The following is a 15459-nucleotide window of genomic DNA, read 5'->3' on the forward strand; positions in this document are numbered from 1 at the left end:
TAGTCTGTGTGCATCTTATAATATATATATTAATAATAGAGTTAATCTATTTTCGCCTCAAAATAACTCAAAATATAACCATTCATATCTACACCCCTGGCAACAAAAGTGAGTATACCCTTTAGAAACTACGTACATCCCTAAATGTCCAAATTGAGTACTGCTTGTCATTTTCCCTCCAAAATGTCATGTGACTCGTTACAGTAATGCTGTGAGCATTGCTGCAGAGATTGAAGAGATGGGGGATCAGCCTGTTAGTGTTCAGACCATACGCCGCACTCTACATCAAACTGGTGTGCATAGCTTTCACACCAGGAGGAAACCTCTTCTGAAGACGGTACACAAGAAAGCCCGCCCGTCTCATCAGACGATAGGACACGGTTCCAGTAATCCATGTGCTTTGTTGACATGTCTTCAGCAAACCGTTTGCGGGCTCTCTTGTGTACCGTCTTCAGAAGAGGCTTCCTCCTGGGGTGACAGCCATGCACACCAATTTGATGTAGAGTCCGGCGTATGGTCTGAGCACGAACAGGCTGACCCCCCACCGATTCAAGCTTTGCAGAAATGCTGACAGCACTCCTGTAACGAGTCACATGACATTTTGAGGGAAAATGACAAGAAGTACTCAATTTGGACATTTAGGGATGTACGTAGTTTCTAAGGGGTTTACTCACTTTTGTTGCCAGGGGTTTAGATATTAATGGCTATATTTTGAGTTATTTTGAGGGCAAATGATACACTGTCAGGAACCATTTCACAACATTTAACTTATATACAGTACTTGTAATTTTCACTACTTTAACCGTACCTTTGTCATTTTGGTCTGCTGTGCACCAGCATCTAACAAGATGCGAATTGTATGTATGTGTCCTTCCCGCGCAGCAATATGTAAAGGCGTGTGCCCTGCCGTTGTGGACGAGTCGGGGTTGGCCTTGTGCTCAAGCAGCAACTTGACCAGCTCCTTGTGTCCCATACGGGCAGCACAGTGAAGGGGGGTTTGGTCGTCCTATTAGCAAAAATAAAATAAGTTGTAAATAAAACATTTACAAGTAAAGCGATTAAAAGTAGAATGTGCATACCTTGGCCTTGGCGTCTACTTGTGCTGAGTTCTGCAGCAGAAACTGGGCAACTTCACAGTGTCCTGCTCTGGAGGCCATATGGAGGGGGGTCTCCACCTTCTGGATATAATAACTCTTGGCTTATACTTTGTTTGGTGATCTTGTGCCATTAGGAGGAAGGAGATTCTTACCACATTGGAAGCATTAGGTGAAGCCCCTCTCTGGAGAAGGTTCTTCACTATATTCAGGTGACCCATGAAAGCTGCTACATGGAGAGGAGTGAGGCCAGACTGCAAAAATACACACACAAGAATATAGGTCAGTATGCAAACATACATAAGCCCAACTAAACAGACAAGGAACAAGCTCACCTCAGTGACGGCTTCTAATGAAGCAGAGTGTTTGAGTAGCAAGTCCATTGACCTCATGTGGTTCTTCTTGCATGCAATATGGAGTGGTGTGAAGCCATTCTGGAGATGGAGGGGAAAAAAGTCCACAGGAACAAAAACATGAAATACTGTATATCAAAGATATGCTGTAAATTTCAGACTATAAGTCGCTAATTGTTTCCTTAATTTTGAATCCTGTGGCTTATAGTCCAATGTGGCTTATTCGTTGATTTATTTGGGTTAATAGGTAACACTTTTTTTTACAGCGGCGTCAAAAGACTGTCATAAGACCATACGTGGAGATTAAAGGGTTACTGATGGCCGAAAACGCATCATTGCATGTAATTGCTTTCCTATGTATGAATTTTGAAATTAAGACTTTTCCGGTAAAATGTTGTCTAAAAAAGTTGTAAAGCAATAAAACAAACAACAAAAACGAAAGAAATGTACAACAAAAAATATACATTTTTATAATGGGTCGAAATTATTTTTCGAACAAATCATGTGACTAGCACCTTAGACGGTCATTTGCTTAGCTTAGCCAAAACCATGTGAGGACAGAAGAGGCAAGATGGATAAACGTATTTTTTTCAAACCTAAGCTTTCAAATGCGACAACAACTGCTGAGCAAGAACCAAGGATTGAAGATGTGGACCATGAAACGCCTGAGAGCACTGCCAAAATGGTGAGCGGGGTTTGAATTTGCACCACTAAAGAGGTTAATTGTACAACAGAGCCACCACCGGTACCATATTCTTCTTCACGCACACACACACAGCTGGGATAACTGTATTTACGAGCATGGGCTAAGCGACAACCAAGCCTTTATATTGTAAGTTAATTCTATTGCTGACACTGCGTTTCGGGGTCATCAACGTGCTTTGCACCCCCTGCCACAAAAGTCAAACTCTGGACATGACACTATCATGGGCATTACTGAATGCTTATGTCATTAAGTGTCATCCGGCAAAATTTGTCACTAACTCCATTTATGTCCAGCTTGGATCTTTTACATCCATTCAAAAGTGAGATAATTTGCCAGATAACACTAATATACATCTGTTATAAGCATTCATTAATGCTCATGACAGTGTCATGTCATAATTATCATGTCTAATGACAGCCTTATGATGCTACTGTCAAATAAAGTGTTACTACCGTATTTTACGGACTATAAGTCGCACCCGTCCAAAAATGCGCTATGAAGAGGAAAAAAAAACATTCAAGTCGCACAGGAGTATAAGTCGCATTTTTTGGGGGAAATTTACTTGATAAAATCCAACACATAGAACAGATATGTCATCTTGATAGGCAATTTGAAATAAAAATACAATAGAGAACAACATGCTGAATAAGTGTAGAGTATGATAATGTTACATGATGCATGAACAACGAAATGCGAACGTGGCGGTATGTTAACGTAACATAGCTATTAAGAGTTATTCAGATAACTATAGCATAAAGAACATGCTAACAAGTTTACCAAACCATCAGTGTCACTCCAAAACACCAAAACAACATGTGAAATGATATATTAATGTTTTAATAATTTCATACATAAATAGCTCCTGAGTATAAGTCGCACCCCTAACCAAACGATGAAAAAACTGCAACTTATAGTCCCAAAAATACGGTAAATACCATAACTAGCAATTACTGAAGCAATTGGAACAGTAACTGAAGAAATAATTAGCACAGAACAAAAATAATTAGCACAGAACATGAATTCTGATTGTTATTTACATCTGCAGCGCTGCAATGCATGCTAGGAGGCATGTTGGACAACAACGGTGTTGACAGCAGGTGACAGCAGAATATGATTGTCTCCCCCAAGGAAGCTGTGATGGCCAAATGAAGCTTCTTGAAGCAATGAAGCTTTTCATGGGGGTTCATTTGGTATTATGAGAGTCCTATGATGGTGCTGTCAAATGAAGTGTTACCGGTTAATATCTTTTGGTGTAAATATCCCATAATACAGTGAGGACAGCTGCGGCTTATAGTCCAGTGCGGCTTATCGAGCAACAAATGCTGTTTTCATGCGAAATTTGGTGGGTGGCGCCTTATAACGCGAAAATTACGGTAGGTCTTTTTGTAGGTCAAGTGATTATTTTGGGTAATAAAAAAAAAAAAAAAAAAAAAAAATGGCGTCCACATACATGAAAATGACATTTTGGGCCATGTAGGCCATATTAACGTTTGGTATGTATACCCGTGGTTGTAGGTTTTGACACTTTGACACAAATACTGCTGCTGTGAAATTGAACTAGCTTCAAGTTGCTTCAATTTCTCGCTACGAATCTTCCCTGTAATCTGGTCGTATATGTCAGAGTGTCTCGCTTGTAATATCGCCTCGCATTTTGAACTCTTTAAAAACAGCGACTGTCTCTTTGCAAATGAGACAGACACAGTTGCTGCATATTTTAGTGAAGAAATAGTCGGCTGTCGCAGTCTTTTTTTGTTTATTGTCGCTATTTAGAAAATCGGAAGGGTCACGCGGGGTAATGTTGCTTAGAGTGCTGCTGCCTTTTAGTGGGTAAATGAGGAGCAGCATTTAGTGTGTAAGCTACTTCATACATATGCTGGTAGCTGTACTGCTGACCAAATTATTAAGTGTGTGCGGGCCAGACGTTATTGATTTTATGACAGAGGCTTTGGGCCGGATGAAATTTGACCACGGGCCGCATTTGGTCCCCGGGCCGGACTTTGGACATGTCTGATTTAGACGAATGAGGACCAAACAAACAAACGAACAAAAAAACATTTGATAAAGATTGTAGGTGTGGCTGAATGACCCAAAATGTGATGTCCAAATACAGCCAGGTATTAATAATAATTAAAATATTTGATTAATTATCATTAATTATTATTTTCAAAATATGTTATATGGTAAGACAAAGTGAAACAAATAAATAAGAACATAAATAAATTTTGCTATAATTTACTGACAGCCTCCCCCAATCAAAATCGAATGGACGTCAAGCGCTGTTAATGGCAACCAATGAGTTCCCAATAAAGGGGTTAATAATCAAGCAAACGAAAACAATTACCAGTGCACGAGCATTGGCTTTAGCCCCCTTGTCGAGAAGAACTTTAGCCATGCGATGATGACCACAGTGGGCTGCTACATGAAGAGGGGTTAAATGGTCCAGTGTGATGTCATCTATCTCGGCGCTGTATTGAAGTAGCTGTCGCACACAGTCCATGTGATCCCCCTGAGCTGCCATGTGGATGGGGGACAGACCATTCTGCCAAAAGATAAAACAGAAATTGATTGCTAGCTTGACAGAGGTTCGGTTCTAATAAGGCTGACTTTAAGTTAATGTTAGTTAAGTCATAATGAATTCACGCAGATAATATCAAAAGACTTGCTAATGTGGGAAACCCGCAGCGTCGGATAAAAAAAATCTCTCTGTGATTGTAATATACAGTGTTTATCAAACCGTACCTTGGTTTTAGCCTGGATGGGAGCACCGTGTTCCAGCAGGATCTCAATGATGCGAACGTGTCCATTTCGGGCTGCACAGTGAAGCGGAGTCAATTCATCCTGTACACACACGGGCAAAAAAGGGACATTGTGAGCATAAATGGAGAAAAAGTGCTCTGTAGAAAAAGCGACTCAGCAGGGTGGGCGACAGATGGGGTGAATAAATGCTTGGAAAGTATCATGCTGTCATTGGTAATGAAAAATGCCAGACATGTGCAAATAATGCTAAAGGAAGTAGCATTTGAACTCAGACTAACAAAAACGAAAAAACTACCTTTGTTTTGGCATCTATCTGGGCCCCTCTGTCCAGCAGGAGTCGGACCATCATCATATTTCCTCTCCTAGAAGCGATATGAAGTGGTGTGATGCCATTCTAGTGAAAAGGAGATACATATATTAGTAAGTTACTTCTGTGATACTATGCCACCCAAAAAATGTATGGGAAAAGAAAAGGAATTCTTGACATATAATTAAATCACAGCTGAGAGCGCTGACCTTTGGGGTGAAGTTTACATTGGCTCCTCTGTTTAATAACAGCTGGGCGACGCTCATATTCTCATAGTGGGCTGCAATATGTAGAGGGGTGAAACCAGTCTACAAAAATAAAGGACACACAAGGCATGTGTGAGAGGAAGAAAAAGTTAAATAGAACGGAAAATAATTCATACATTTCATTGCAATTTCTAAATAGTTTGCGTATTGATAACATTTACAGTAAATGTTTCAGATGAAACTAACTTTATCACGTAACAAATACAACCGAAGTAAACATGATATAGTGACGCTGCTACTACAGCAAATTGGTAAATTATTTTTGAAACATAGATAAATGTTACCAAATCTTCTTTGACAACTTTGACAATATTTTCCAGAGCCGAGTCTGAACTGCATTGTAGGAAAAGTAATTCTATTGAGATTTATGTAAAGAAAAAAAAAAAGAAAAAAAAACAGAAGAAAATCCACTTGTCACAAGGAAAGGATTCGAAACAAAAAATTACCGTGTATCCAGTGCATTCTAATGTTGTGATTCTGGGAAATATTTTGTTGAATTTGACCATGTACCAACAAAGCAAATTATATGCAGTTCATAGTTCACGTGTTGAGGTGCTAAAATGTCAGTTCATTACTCACAATACTTACGATCAGAGGGAAGGTGCTGTTGTAAGAAAGCAACATAGCGGAATTTCAAGGTGTACTGCAGCTATATACTGTATATACTATAGCTATAAGTTTAACGGTTAAAGCTAAATAAAACAGGTTCTTCTGAAACCTCAGAATTTTGTCAAAAGTGACCCCAGTTTCATCAACCCGTCTAGTGCATTTCTCTCCTGCCCAAAGTTTTTGAAATAGGGCAGGAACCCATCAATTTTTAAAATTGCACTTCTTATTTACTTGGGTTATCTTCTTGAGACATTAGGATTGACTTGGAGATACATAACATTTTGGTAAGATGTATATGAACCCTCCCCCCTTTAGAAAGACAAAAGTAACTCAAGTATTACACCACCGGTGAGTGTTATGGGAATCTGACCTTCTAGCCAGATCGCCGCTATAACGCCAGCCGAACCGCCAGACCTGCGCCGATCCAACGACCCGGGTCGGCAAGACTCGACAACCTGGCCAAAAAGCCAAAGCCACGCTTGTTCACCTTAGTCTTAACCTCTTTTACTGACTCCATTTTGAAAGATGGAAAAAGGCTTCGAAGCACAAGTTGAAAATTTATTCAGGTTGACAGCGATTACAAGGCAAGGCGAAACAGAAACAGACTCAGCCAAGGAGGCAGACTCGTTCCAAGGTCACCATATCATAAGTCAACAAAAGGTTCCTGAGAAAATTGTCAACGATTAGTTAAACATTCAGTCTTTTTGAAGGCTCTCGCCGGGCACGCTCTGGGCAGAAGAAGTGTGTGCTTGAGCCTTGTTTAGGATTATTGTCTGTTTGAGGATTGGGCAGGAGGATTCGGGAGTTACTGTGTCAGGGCAAGGAGGGTTGTGGATTTTGCCACCACAGCGTCAAAGGGGATCTTGGAGTCTTATCAGTCGTGTTATCAGTTGGATATCGAACGTTCTTCGGTGTTCCTTGTGTTGGGACAGGATGTGCCGCCATTTGTTGTGGACTGACCGGGAGAACTGATTGCGGGAGTTGGTGGTGCAGACGTGGGCTTATAGATGTCTTGCCTCGTCAGCGTCAATCTTGCTTAGTCAGTTGCATGACGCACAAGTTGGGCCTCCATGATAAGAAGGTGTCATGTATCTCTTATGCCCTTTATTCTGCTTGTTTTCCTTAAACTATGGTATAAGTGCTATTTATTTTATATTGGGTGTGTTAGAGTAGTACAAACAGTACAGAAAATATGAGAAAAGACACTATTCAATTCAGTGTTTACCTTGCTGAGGACATCAGGATTTGGGTCATTTTGCAGGAGCACAGCGGCAGTACGCGTGTCGTCATTTCGAGCGGCGATGTGCAGCGCTGGGAGGCGGACCTTGCCTTTGGTGCCATAGTTGATAAGCAGTGCTACAACGTTTTCATGGCCCTGCTGGAGGGCCACTGCCAGAGGAGTGAAGCCGTCCTGTCAACAGGTAAGAAACAGAGGAAGAGAAATTTCATGTGGACACTCAGGTACAGGTAGTCCTTGGGTTACGACGGACTCAACTTACGCGATTTTGACTTTACGACGCCTGAGTCTCGCCGTTTTTTTCTATTTAAATGTTGGCTTTTGTTTCATGATGCATGCTTTTATTTTGGCGCAGGAAGCATAGAACAGGAAGCGAGCACGTGTACAGATGCACCCCCCCCCCACACACACACACAGCAGCGTGTAACAGAGGTGACAGCCTGCGCGCACATTTGTTGCTTGTGAAGCATCCAGAGGCGACGGCTGTATATAACCCTTTTGTACTGTTTATTCTGCGTTTTCAATTGTGGTCGAATGCTTGGGGCGAGTTTGTGCGATTGTTTTTGATGATGTGCGATGATGATGCTAATCGTTTATTATTGCTGTAGCTACTTGTAAACTCAAATTTTGAATTGCTATTATTGAAGATGAGACTGATTTAATTTCATTTTATTTTAGTTTCATTCTGCAAGTGTTGATGTCATGAGCAGCTGAGTAAAGTCAGCAAACCACATGGATGTCTGAAATCATCATTACAGAGCTTAGCTCACTGTCCCGCTTGGACTTACCGAGGACCGTACAATGACGGAATTTTTTATATTTAGAGGGCGTTTTGAGGCATTTAAAGGTTTAATTCCGACATTGCATTACCAGTGCAGGAACGGAACTCGTTTGTAAACCGGGGACGAGTGTTGTTTTCGTCAACGATGACAATAACGAAAATATTTTGTCAACGAACACTTTTTTTCTTGATGATGACGAGACAAATACAAGACAGAAACACACATTAGTTAATGTCACGTTCACAATACGTCACATTTTATGTGTAATTTGTAGCGTTAGCATAGCGTTCACGTTAGCATAATGCTAATGCTAACGGCGAGCGTCCTTTTAAACTCTCAGACAACTTTATTTACATACAGTTCATGGCGTCCAGGTGGGTATAGCATTAGGCGAATGCTAACAGCAAGCGTCCTTTTAAACTCTCGGACAACTTTTTCTTACAAACACTTTGTTGCGTCTAGGTGGGTATAATTAATTGCAAATAATGTTTTCCTGCTGAGTGTGTATTATCACCAAGTTGGTGTTGTCCTGGTAGACGCTACAATACAGTATGTGTTCGTCTTTCAATGTTCATTCGAAATAGTTGGAAACCTTTATTTATTTGTTTATGGATTAAATTTGATCAATTTTACAGAAGAGAACATTTTAAAGGGTATTATAATACTAAGGGGCTGTGAGATATCAATGGAACCGTTATGTGGCAAGATAAAAAATATTCATAAAGTTAACAAAAAAAAAAATCACATTCATGAGCAATTATCGAAAATAGATCGAAAATTATGAACATTTCCGAAAGTATTCCGGAAACAGCCGAATAGGGCGGAGACCTCACAACAAGGAAACAAAAGGTCGAGGCAGGTGCCATCGTTGTTTATCCACGAGAAAGTTGCGTTCGTGTTTTATCAAAAAAAAACCCTAAAATGGTTGAAACCTGTCATGCTATGTGGTGTACAAATATCCATTTGTCGCTCAGTTCCCGAACGCGAGAAAAAGAGCTGGACTACGCAGACAATGAGTAAAGTTTGTCCGTGCTAAGAGGGCTAATTTTGCAGACCCAGCCTCCGGCACGGTTTTGTGTGGTACGCATTTTACACCTGAAAGCTATTCGAACTATGGACCAATGAAATCAGGTTTTGCTAAGAAATGGCTGCTGAAAGCTGATGCGGTGCCCACCATACACGAGCAGCCACCTAAATGTTCCGAGATATCAAGAAAGAGGACAATGACTGGCTCTGATGATATCACCCCGCCACCCTCAGGCTAACCAAAAGAGCAGAGCAACCAAGCTTGAAATGGCCAGAGTGAGTACTCTTTTATAATAATAAAAAAAAAAAAACACGCATGGGATATACAGTAGGACTGGAAACATGTATAAATTATCGCTCATAAAATATATAGAACAAATGCTCTAATCCCATTCATATTTGTGTCTGTTGGCAGAGCGAAAACCTATGATAGCACAATAAATGATAATTATTCTATACATTACTTTATTTTGCGGTCATGGTGTATCAGCTTCACAAAAAGAAATGCAAAACAAACCATTCGGTGTTTCCCACATGATCTGTTGCCGGTGTTTCATCAGTGTGATTGCTCCCCTCAATGATCCTTTCATTAGGCTGCATTGGCTTTCGTTTGGGCTCAAATTGATAACCCAACACACCAAAGAAAGGCTCATAACTCTCCTCGTCACCATTACAAGAACGTTCGTTACGTTGGATTCGTCGCTGCAACTAGAAACAAAATTGTCCGCCATCATCGCCGCCATTCAGTACTAAGCACTGAGCCGGGTGTTTCCTTTTTGTGACGTCACGCACACGATATGCTAGATTTCTGGGATCTCGGGCGCCGGTCGTTTTAGCTCAAATTTTCTTGGTGTTGCGATGTGTGTAATTACACAAAGTGGCATGATATGAATCCAAAAGGCATGCAAACGTTTATGGATAAATGATGGAATATTAGCATTTCCCCAGGTGTTGTAATACCCTTTAAGTAAACGTCAACTAAAACAAGACATAGACAAATACATTTTGAGATGACTAGAATATGACTAAGACTTATATTTATTATCGTCCAAAAGACTAAGACGAAAATTAAAAAGGCTGCCAAAAACAACACTGCCGGGGACTACCTGTATTCTTTAGATTTAGTACTAAACATGGTTTACTGCCCTCATTCTTTTGCCCCTATATATTAACTTAAAAAAATAAAAAGACTGTGACAAATGGCAACTGTACTCATTCTTGAAGCACCAGATGCTATAAACGTTATATACATACTGAAGCTTTTTTTTTTGTGATCAAATCTGGAACATATTCACACCTACCTCTGTGGGGAGACTTTGATTGGCGCCGTTCTCAAGGAGAAACTTAACCACCTCTAGGTGATTCTCCTGTGCTGCCATGTAGAGAGGACTGAACCCTTTCTGGATGAAACATGCACATGTTGTGATAAGTACCCCCGTAGAATCAGTTAAACATTCTATTAAAATTCGGACCAATATTTTGTAACATTCATAACATTTTGGATCATACTAAGGGGCAGGCAAATATTGCTATTTTAAATAATTTTTGTTGTTATAACAACAAAGAAAACGACAATGACCTAGATAGGATTTGAAATGGTCCATATTTATTCCGACCGTCATGTCAATGCCTGACTTGAGTTGAAAAAACACAAATAAAATCGGATTTGAACCTATCCACAGTATCTCACATGTGACTGGGCATTAACGTTGGCTCCATAATTGACAAGCTCAGCCACCACCTTCTCCTGGCCAGCCAGCGCTGCGATATGAAGAGCAGTGTTGCCTTTCTGGAGGTTACACAGAGAAGGAAAGAGATGGAAAAGATACTGGCTATAATCATCATAAACATTTACAAAACAAAACCCGGTTGCACCTACAGTGGTATGAAAAAGTATCTGAACCTTTTGGAATTTCTCACATTTCTGCATAAAATCACCAACAAATGTGATCTTTGTCAAAATCACAAAGATGTAAAAACGGTGTCTGCTTTAACGAAAACCACCCAAACATTTATAGGATTTTATATTTTAATGAGGCTAGCATGCAAATAATGACAGAAGGGGGAAAAAATAAGTAAGTGAACCCTCTGCCTAAGGAGACCTAAAGAGCAATTGAAACCAATTTTTAACAAACAATTTTAGTCAGGTGTGTGCCCAATCACTGATGAGTGAGTGGTTTAAAGCTGACCTGCCCACTATAAAGCACACACCTGGTAAGAATTGTCTTGATGGGAAGCATTGTCTGATGTGCATCATGGCTCGGTCAAATGAGCTGTCTGAAGACCTGTGATTAAGGATTGTTGATTTGTATAAAGCTGGGAAAGGATACAAAACCATCTCTAAAAGTCTGGATGTTCATCAATCGACAGTCAGAGAAGTTGTCTACAAATGGAAAGAGTTTGGCACTGCTGCTTCTCTCCCAAGGAGTGGCCATCCACCAAAGATGACACCCAGGGTTCAGCGCAGAATACCCAGAGAGGTAAAATAGGACCATAGAGTGTCTGCTAAAGACTTACAGAAATCACTGTCACAGTTCAATATCTCTGTGCACAAATCAACTATATGTAAAACTATGGCCAAGAATGGTGTTCATGGAAGGACTCCATGGAGGACGCCACTGCTGTCTAACAAAAACATTGTTGCTCGTTTAATGTTTGCAAAAAAGCACTTGGAGACTCCACAGAAGTTTTGGCAAAGTATTTTGTGGACTGATGAAACCAAAGTTGAATTGTTTGGGAGTAACACATAACGTAATGTGTGGAGGAAAAATGGAACATCTGACCAACATCAACACCTCATCCCACCATGAAGCATGGTGGAGGGAGCATCATGATTTGGGGCTGTTTTGCTCCTCAGGGCCTGGACAACTTGCAATCATTAATGAAAGAATGAATTCAAACGTTTGTCAGGATGTTTTGCAGAAAAACCTGCGGCCGTCTGTCAGACAGTTGAAGCTAAAAAGAGGATGGATGCTGCAACAAGACAATGATCCAAAATACAGAAGTAAATCAACTTCAGAATGGTTTCAGAATAAAACAAAATACATGTTCTGGAGTGGCCAAGTCAAAGTCCAGACAGGCTGTGGCCTGACCTAAAAACAACGATTCATGGCAGACATCCCAGGAATCTGACTGAACTACAGCAGTTTTGTCGAGAAGAATGGGCTAAGATTAGTCCTGATCGATGTGACAGACTGATCTGCAGCTAAAGCAAGCGTCTGGTTGAAGTTATTGCTGCCAAAGGGCGGGCCACAAAATATTAAATGTGATGTTTCACTTACCCCCCCCCCCCCCCATCATTGTTTGCATACTATCCTCATTAAAATATGAAAACCTATGTTTGAGTGGTTTTAGTTAAAGCAGACGTTGCTTTTTCATCTGTGTGATTTTGACAAAGATCAGATAACATTTGATGGCGATTTTATGCTGAAATGTGAGATATTCCAAAAGGTTCAGATACTTTTTCATACCACTGTACATTGCACTGGCTTGAATGTTTGAAAAGGAAATGAAAGAAGTATGACTACCGCACCTTGGTGGTGGCTTCCAGTTCAATGCCCGAGTGGAGGAGTTCCAGGACCATTTTCACGTGACCCTCTTTAGAAGCCAGATGTAACCCATTGAGACCGTTCTTTAAGGGGGAAAAATAGGGATTTAATCTCTAAAAGCCAAAAGAATTACAAATGTATTCCCTTGAAGGGATTATCTGTATCGCAAAATGTGTGTAGTTTCACTGTAATAATCCTGTTAATAATCAGGATTAATATAATCACCGACCACATAAACTCTGAAGGCAAACATCTCTGATGGCAACTTAATGAATTAATCAGAAGTGCTCTTTGAAGTTGCCACAAAAACAAACTCCTACAGAACTTTTATCTGCCTAAATCAGACGACTGGCCGGACAACAAAGATTGAACGCGAAATTCATAGATCTAAGGCTTTAAACGCTTAGTAAAGTATGTTTTAAAAGATGCCAAACTTTGCTGTTAGTCTGTGCGAATTCTCAATCCTAAATTCAAACCGCACTGGTTTAAAACTCGGTATTATACCTGATTTCGCTCACTGTGCACACATCCCTCATCTAGTTATCAGATGCTTCTCTAAAAATAGATGATAAACCCACAGCTATTCTGTTCGGACAGAATTCACAGTGTGATGATAGTATTGAGCAAGCAAATCTGCTTGTGACTCTGCCCAACTGCCTGTCTGTCTTGCTTTTCATAATTCTCGCGGGGAACAACTCGGAGTCTCACGTCATCCAGTGTTTTTATAATGGCAAGTACAGTATACTGCAGTGACGCCAGGAATCTCGGCCTTACTTCTACTGTTGTGGTGTTGATCTGGCTTTATATGCAGAAAGTGAGGACAAATCTCACATTCTATGCTTCAAATTTGCTGCGTTCTAATGATGCAACAAGGTGAAACAGTAGAAACTTAATGGCAGAAGAGTGAAAGAATGTTAATGTGACATCCTGAATCATTTATGTACACCACTTTACACAATGATGAAGAATCCAGAAGTCTTGAATTTTTAATTCTCTTTTCTGTCATTTTTATTAGTCCCTCAGAGGATAGCGCTACACAGACTTCCCTCGCAGGATACAGTCACATTATGTGTTCCAATTAAATAATCCACTAAAGATTTGAAGAAAAAGCAAAGCTTTGTCCTCTGTAGAGAAATATTGAATTCTTCAGGGTTTTCATTCGGGCTGTTTCGTAATGGTGACCTCATTACTGTGGGAAATCCTCGTACCTTCCGACGTGTTATGAAACCGCTCCATATGCGCTGAACACAACCCATCTATTTGTATTTACTGCTACATGAGCGTTGAGAGGGAGCTGGTTCCTCTCCCAACTGACTTTGAGCGCCGCCCTGCTATTTTTTTTTTCAACTTAGATCTGCTTCTCATAATTAGCAGTACACAACCGTTTAGATCAGGGGTTGACAACCTGAGGCTCGTGAGCTGCATGTGGCACATTTTCCCTCTCCTGCAGCTCCCTGTGACTATTGAGTACCACTAAAATTGTGCTTGTGAGCAGACTGGAAGGCCAGCCCTCTGTATGTGTCTGTAAGATGTGGTGCTCATTGATAAAGTACAGTGGTACCTCGACACACGATCTTTTCGACATCCGACGTAAAATTTGACCCGCCATTTGTTTCTACATCTGACGACATGCTCAAAATACGCCGATTTATGACAGCGCCGCCGTTTCTTTGTTTTCCCGCAAGACGGACGCACAGCAAATTTTCTCGTGAGAGAAATCAACATGGGCTCCAAGAATGTTAGTGCAGGTGGTGAAAACAGGAAAAGGTGAGCCTTACCATTGAAATGGAGATTGAAATGATAGAAAAATATGAGCATTGTATACGGCCGTAGAATGTCTACGATCTCGACGGTCCTCCTCCGACCTCCATTCACCAGTCTTTATAAGTTATGTTGACAATTAATATTGTGGTAACATTGCCCAGAAAATCGCGATCTTCATCAGGTTTTTAATCATTTATTTCAGAACTTGTGCAACACAACATCCCTACTGTCCGCCGCAGCTGAACAAAGTGAAAGTAAAATGTCCTCTCTCACTCTGTCAAGTCAGCCACGAGGTGCGTTCAGGTACACCACGCAAAACACAACCTCCACATTAGAACCCAGTTCGTTACATTATTACAGTATTATTACAAGAGGCGTGCGAAATTTCCGATTCATAGATTATTCGCGATTCGGCCGTGGAAGATTCGAGAACGATTTACAAACATCCAAATTCCGATTATTGAATTATACCAGGTAAAACAGAAGTAAAACACAGTCAGCACGGGCTTTGGGACGCAATAAGGAACGGACTGAGAGTAAATAAAAATGTTCAACTCATGCCGCTAGATAAAAAAAAACAATCAAACCTGACTGCGGCCGACAGCCGCGACAAACAACGCCCAGTTGCTAGTTGCTACAAACATACGGCTACAGTAGATATCATATATATGTAGAACTAGATGCAAAATGACAGACGACGGAGGTGTTAGAACATGTATTATTGAACAGAGAGATGCGAAATGACTGACTTTCCGGCATTAGTAAACAGCCGCCATCTTAAAGCAGTACTAAAACAGTGACTTCTCTAGAAGACTCTGTTGTAGCGAACCTAATTAACTTTTTATCTAAAATACTCCTAAATCGGCAGAATCTTGTCTTGAATCTATCTTTAAATGATGAAATAGTTTTAAAACTTTGACATAAGTAGACAGAAGGGAAATTATGGAATAACGGGAGTAATTTTAACAACTGTAACAGTTGATTCACAACATTAAATTAATTGAATGTAG

At 40.5% G+C, this 15459-nt stretch overlaps 1 protein-coding gene across 10 annotated transcripts in view; it reads right to left on the reverse strand.

Annotated features, from left to right (window-relative positions):
• Positions 1–15459, reverse strand: part of ank1b (ankyrin 1, erythrocytic b) — a 161501-nt gene that overhangs the window by 79022 nt on the left and 67020 nt on the right. For all 10 annotated transcript variants that reach the window (XM_057819841.1, XM_057819839.1, XM_057819843.1 and 7 more), the window contains exons 3-14: positions 12670–12768; positions 10828–10926; positions 10439–10537; positions 7318–7503; positions 5427–5525; positions 5206–5304; positions 4893–4991; positions 4495–4692; positions 1430–1528; positions 1250–1348; positions 1080–1178; positions 809–1006 (exon numbers count right to left, since the gene is read on the reverse strand). In XM_057819841.1, coding sequence (XP_057675824.1) covers positions 809–1006; positions 1080–1178; positions 1250–1348; positions 1430–1528; positions 4495–4692; positions 4893–4991; positions 5206–5304; positions 5427–5525; positions 7318–7503; positions 10439–10537; positions 10828–10926; positions 12670–12768 — 1473 coding nt within the window. The remainder of the gene's footprint in view (positions 1–808; positions 1007–1079; positions 1179–1249; positions 1349–1429; positions 1529–4494; positions 4693–4892; positions 4992–5205; positions 5305–5426; positions 5526–7317; positions 7504–10438; positions 10538–10827; positions 10927–12669; positions 12769–15459) is intronic.

This window comes from Corythoichthys intestinalis, chromosome 17, assembly GCF_030265065.1.
Source record: "Corythoichthys intestinalis isolate RoL2023-P3 chromosome 17, ASM3026506v1, whole genome shotgun sequence".
Lineage (NCBI taxonomy): Eukaryota > Metazoa > Chordata > Actinopteri > Syngnathiformes > Syngnathidae > Corythoichthys > Corythoichthys intestinalis.